Genomic DNA, 5,411 nt, shown 5'->3' on the forward strand with positions numbered 1-5,411 from the left:
ACAAAAAGAACCCTAGGTTTATCGTAACGGTTCACCATAGATTCAGAGTCAATGCCACGTTGTAGGTGGGGCATTGACCCCAGTTTTGAACGCTATATATTACGGGTTTGATAAATACTAAATCACTAAACAACAAAATGAGGCAAATGGTTATTGGTATTGGATTGTTTAGGTAGTAGGTATAATAATAACGCTAAGTTTTTGCTAGTGTCTGTTTACACCCTGTACATTCTGTGGTACAAACACGTGGGACGTATGACCTAGTAATAACAAGAGGGTTGAGTGGGCTACAGTGCGACAAGGCTCTCTTGGCACTAGAAGTACATTGAAAGGAGGGCGCTGTTGGAGAACAAAGGCTTAGCATATTCAAACAAAAACAAAGGAGACACTTGACGGCAACGTTAGTTCGAATTTTCGACACGTGCCAAGATACCCTTGTCGCACTATAGCTGTTGTGACTTCGGATAACAATACAATAATTATTCGATTCAAGAATGGGGTAAGCCGCCGAATCCATTTCGGCTGGACGGCGTTCGGAAAACTTCAAGATTATCTTCTCATCCAAAATTCCTCAGTGCTTGAAGACCAAAGTCTTCAATCTCAGAGTCTTTCAGCAGGCGATGAAGAGAGCTATGCTTGGAGTTTCTCTACGTGACCCGTAAGAGAACCAGAGTATCCCACATAGCATAGCGGTTGCGAAGCTGAAGCAGGGCAGGGGCCAAAATAGATGTTGGGGTTCCAAGGTGCTAGAACCGCGACTTCGCACCGAAAAACGCAGCGTTATAGTTACAAAAGATAAAATAAGTGTTGTATGTTGTAATTGTGCAGACTGCAGTGGGCAGGGCACATCATTCGTAAAACCGATAGACGTTGGGGTCCCAAAGTGCTGGAATGGCGACCTCGCACCGGAAGACACAGTGTTGGAAGACCCCCAACTAACAGACAACAGAACAGAACAGACTAGGTGGACTGACGAATCAGACGAGTCGCAGGTACCGGATGGCGGCGGCGCAAGACCGTGGCGTGTGGGAGTCTTTACAAAATACCTATATCCAGCAGTGGGCATCTATCGGTTGGTAATGATGATGATGATGATGTTGTAATTGTATGTAACATACAACATTGTTGTTTAACCTTTTCGAGTCTTCTTTCCATGAATTTCCTTTGAATCCACTCGCAAAGGTATGTGATAATTGCAGCAGCTACGGCTGCTTTACGTCTGCAAAAGAAGAAGGAAGAAGGCTCGGGAAGTAATACTGCGTGGGCAGAAGCAACAGAGCCAGCAGCCCGACGTCACCAGCCCGTTCATGCACCCGGTTATAGCCATGGAGCCTTACCGGACAACCTCACATTTCTCGTTCCCAGATTATATTATTGTAATGTAACTAACTATACTGTAGTCATAAAAGTTTCAGAATAATAATGTATTATAAAACCACTTATGGAATGACAAATGATATGACAAAGGAATCGGTGATATTCTTGGATGAATGAATGGTGATATTTCATAATTCATGTTGTCTATTGTCTACAATGTTAGCGGCATAAGGTTAGCGGCATATTATGTACCACAGATTAATAGAGGATTTATGTACTAAAACTTTCCGAACGTACCTTTCTGTCAGTGTCATCGTGAAATGTCAACTGTCATTTCAAATAAATGTCAATGTGATCAATGTCGTCGATGTCGTCTATTTAGTTTATTTCTTGCACAGACAGACCAGTAAATTTCTTGTTTGAATAAATAAATCGTAATTTTATCCTTGGTTATGCAAATTCTCTACTAATATAATAATATATTTCGCTAATCTAGTTTTTCTAATTTGCATACTAAAACCGAACGTGTACGTCTTTGGAGTTTTGTATTATTTTGATTGGCACGCTCGCACGTAACTCATAAAAATTCCATAGCTCAGTATTCTCACCTGTTTCTCGTCCTTTCAGGGTCAACAGTGTAATAATGCGTTAGTGGGCAGTGAAACAAAGAACGCGCAATTTATGTTTCTTCCGGTGTACAATTATATAACATGAAGAAAGTCGTGTTGTTCAAAAGTGTGTCAGAGGACTACGAAAGTGCTTTCCGGAGCCACAACTACGAGACCGTGTTCGTGGAGCCGCTGCAGTTCGAGTATCTGAACCTGCAGGAGCTGAGGTACAGGCTGCAGGACAAGTCGTACGACGGCATCGTGCTCACGAGTCCGCGCGCGGTCGAGGCGGTGTCCAAGTGCTGGGCGCCGTCCAAATTCGCGGTGTGGAACTCGAAGAGGGTATACACGGTGGGGGAGGCGAGTGCGCACAAGATCAAGTCGCTACTAGGCTTGGAAGCCCTCGGCGGCACCGCGGGCAACGCTGAGAACTTGGCTACACTCATAGCTAAAGAAAATAACGAAGGATCGAAATTCCTTTTCCCCTGTGGCAACTTGAGGTCAGAAATTTTACCTAACATTTTACATTCCAAGCAAATGTCAGTGGACGCTATCACAGTTTATGAGACTAAAGAGAATGAGAAGCTCAGGTCGAGTCTACAGGAGCTGAACGACAGGGTGCTGCCGTGCTGCCTGGTGTTCTTCAGTCCGTCGGGATGTGAGTACATCTACAGGCAGCTTCAGACGTTCAACAACAAACTGTCTAATCTGCCCCACTTTGCTATCGGCAACTCCACAGCTCATAAAATTGAGAACCTCGGCGTAGAGATTGCGGGAGTTGCTGCCAAACCCAAAGCGGAGAGTGTGATAGAATCTGTGCAACAATACTTCCGGACTGCGGACAAGTGCAGCTAGTGGTGTAACAAATAGCCTTCCGTGGCAAATATGAGCATCAGCCAATTATAAATAGCAATTTATTATTTTAGTACAACAGAAATATTATTCAGATCCAATAATGCCATTTGGTATGCATTATATTTAAATCAAATGTGTTATTGTTGTTCTTTATTCCAACAATCAAGTGTACTTTAGTGATTCAGTAGTCCATCCAGATACCAAAATAATACAGCCTATTTATATCTAAGTTTTCAGCAAGATCTAAGAAAGATCTAGGTGTTAAAGATTTGTATAGTCCGTAAAAAATGACTCCTCACATACCATTTTAACTCTATAGGTCAACTGTCAAAAGTATTTGACATGAGTTTGACACAAAAAGTAAAAATGGCTTGTTAGGAGTTATATTTTACGCGTTATAAGGACTGTCACAAGTCTAACCCCTTATTAAAGCCTTCACTGTACATTATTGTAAAAATATGTAGGCATATTCACATACTATTACAGTTTAATTTTGGTTGTTTTGTATATTTAGGAGTTATGTTCTTTTGAATTATTTTTCTGAAAAAATTGGCAACACCACGGTCTCCTTGTCACAGTGACCTTATTAAGATTTCCATAAGTAGTTGTGAATTGTAAACTAAATAGAAAGATATTATGTTTAGAATATTAAATATAAGGATTTAAAAAAACATTTCAAAACATTTTACAAAAAATATTCCTTTATTCGATGTATTGAACATTTAAAAATAAAAATAAAAATCTTTTTTATACGAATAAACTTTTACAAGTACTTTCGAATAGTCGATGCGAATGCATCTACCACTGGTTCGCAATGCCTTTCCTAGCGAGAAGAACCAGCAAGAAACTCGGCGGTTGCTCTTTTCATCAGAGTATCAGCTCTACAGCAAAAAAAAAAGTAAAATTTATCATTTATTAACCATACCTATTATTAAAATGTAAAAAAACAATTTATTGTATAGGATGTTGTATGAACAGATTGTTTAGTGAAAGTACATCACATTGCCACAACCCACCTTACCCTCACCACAGCCCTCACACAGTTATACAGTATTGTAAGATATTTTCAATGCAAAATAGAATCTTAGTTAATGTTGTTAGTCATTCAATAAGACTGATTCCGTAGTACACAATCTCTAAAATGGCACGCATAAATCTATTGCTATCCCTTTCATAATGTTGCTTGCGGAAAAGGATAGCACTAAATGTAGACCACTTAATTTAGTTTAGTTTAGAGATTAAGTACAAGAGAATCGGCCCCAATGCTTGCATAAATAAATAGTACAATAGTTATATAGAAACTAGACTGTCAATTAAATGCTAAGTCAGTAGGGCGATCATTGTCTAAAACCTGCATCAATCATTACTACAATCTCAACTGTTCTGATTGGCTGAATTTGTGCGATTTTTGTTGCAACAATGCATTGTAGCTAATAGTGAGCGAACGTTAACCAATCAGAGATGATTGCGATCCTGACATTGTAGCTGTCATTCTCTCGCAATCGCGCAGTGGGTGAAACCAAAGCGGATGTTGACCACGACAATTAATATCAGCTGCGCGATTGCGGGAGAATGACAGCTATGACAGCTACAATGTCACGATCGCAATCACCTCTGAGATTGTAATAATGATTGGTGCAGGTTTTAGGCAACCGCCCTACAGGGCTAATAGTGTCGATTTTGAGAAAAGACTCGCCATATTTGCTCTGTGTCAACTGTCATGGCAAAAGTACGATAGTACGGTAAACCCATGGATGAACGAAGTAAGGATACTGCGGTAAACCATACTTTTGACATGACAATTGTCAAATAGAGCGAAACAATGCGTAAAAAATGACTTCTCACGCGCCATTTCAACTTTTTGGATCAAATTTCATGTCAAAAGCATGATCTTAGTCCTTATTTTAAATTCAATTAAATTCCCATTTATTAGGTTTTAGATGTGAGAACTGGGCACAGATTGTTTCGCGTTTGTTGTTTCGTGTCACGTTTATGGAGGAGGCACGAAGGAGATTGTTCATGTGAGAGGTGTTCTGCAGTTGAATTTTGAGAATCTACAAAATAGTTAGAACCTTTTTGTTTGTCCTTAACCTAGAACAAAACACAAATGATTACTTACCTATTAGATTTAAAACATTAGATAAAGAGAGGTGAACCGTACTTTTGACATGACAGTTGAAAGTTAGAGTTAAAATGGCGCGTGCGAAGTCATTTCGTACGAACTATACACTAGTGTGACAGGTACTTTGACAGATGTTATTTGTGTATGGTGGTGGCATCGATATAAATGACAAGATATGCCCAAGCGAACAAAATTTTTCACGGTTTTGGAACCAAATAAATCAGCGCCACCTCTTAGATACTAATGTACGACCCGTTTGAAATCGTCACTGAGGTTGACAGACGTCACAGGTTGCATTGGTGCTAATAGCACCACTGAGTCGGTGCCATTTTGTTTGTTCAATGGCCCTGTCCATACGAAGTTATGTACTTATAAGTCAATGGGTGGTGGTTAATTTGTATATTTTGTAAAATAGACCTCGAATATGACTGTAGAGTGTAGATGTACAAACAATTTTATATAATAATTAATATCTTAATCGATAAGATTATGCATTAAAAGACAATTTA

General features: G+C 39.5%; 1 protein-coding gene across 2 annotated transcripts; it reads left to right on the plus strand.

The window, feature by feature from the left end:
- The first annotated feature begins 1,713 nt into the window (after positions 1-1,713).
- Positions 1,714-5,374, plus strand: LOC117991571 (uroporphyrinogen-III synthase-like). 2 transcript variants are annotated; one of them, XM_069505622.1, is made up of 2 exons: positions 1,714-1,844; positions 1,945-5,374. In XM_069505622.1, the coding sequence occupies exon 2, from the start codon at positions 2,028-2,030 to the stop codon at positions 2,778-2,780; it is 753 nt and encodes a 250-aa protein (XP_069361723.1). In that variant the 5' UTR covers positions 1,714-1,844; positions 1,945-2,027; the 3' UTR covers positions 2,781-5,374. The 2 variants fall into 2 exon arrangements, with proteins under 2 accessions (XP_069361723.1, XP_034835058.1); XM_034979167.2 differs by having other exon boundaries at positions 1,736-1,751.
- Positions 5,375-5,411: the final 37 nt, after the last annotated feature.

This window comes from Maniola hyperantus, chromosome 20, assembly GCF_902806685.2.
Source record: "Maniola hyperantus chromosome 20, iAphHyp1.2, whole genome shotgun sequence".
Classification (NCBI taxonomy): Eukaryota; Metazoa; Arthropoda; class Insecta; order Lepidoptera; family Nymphalidae; genus Maniola; species Maniola hyperantus.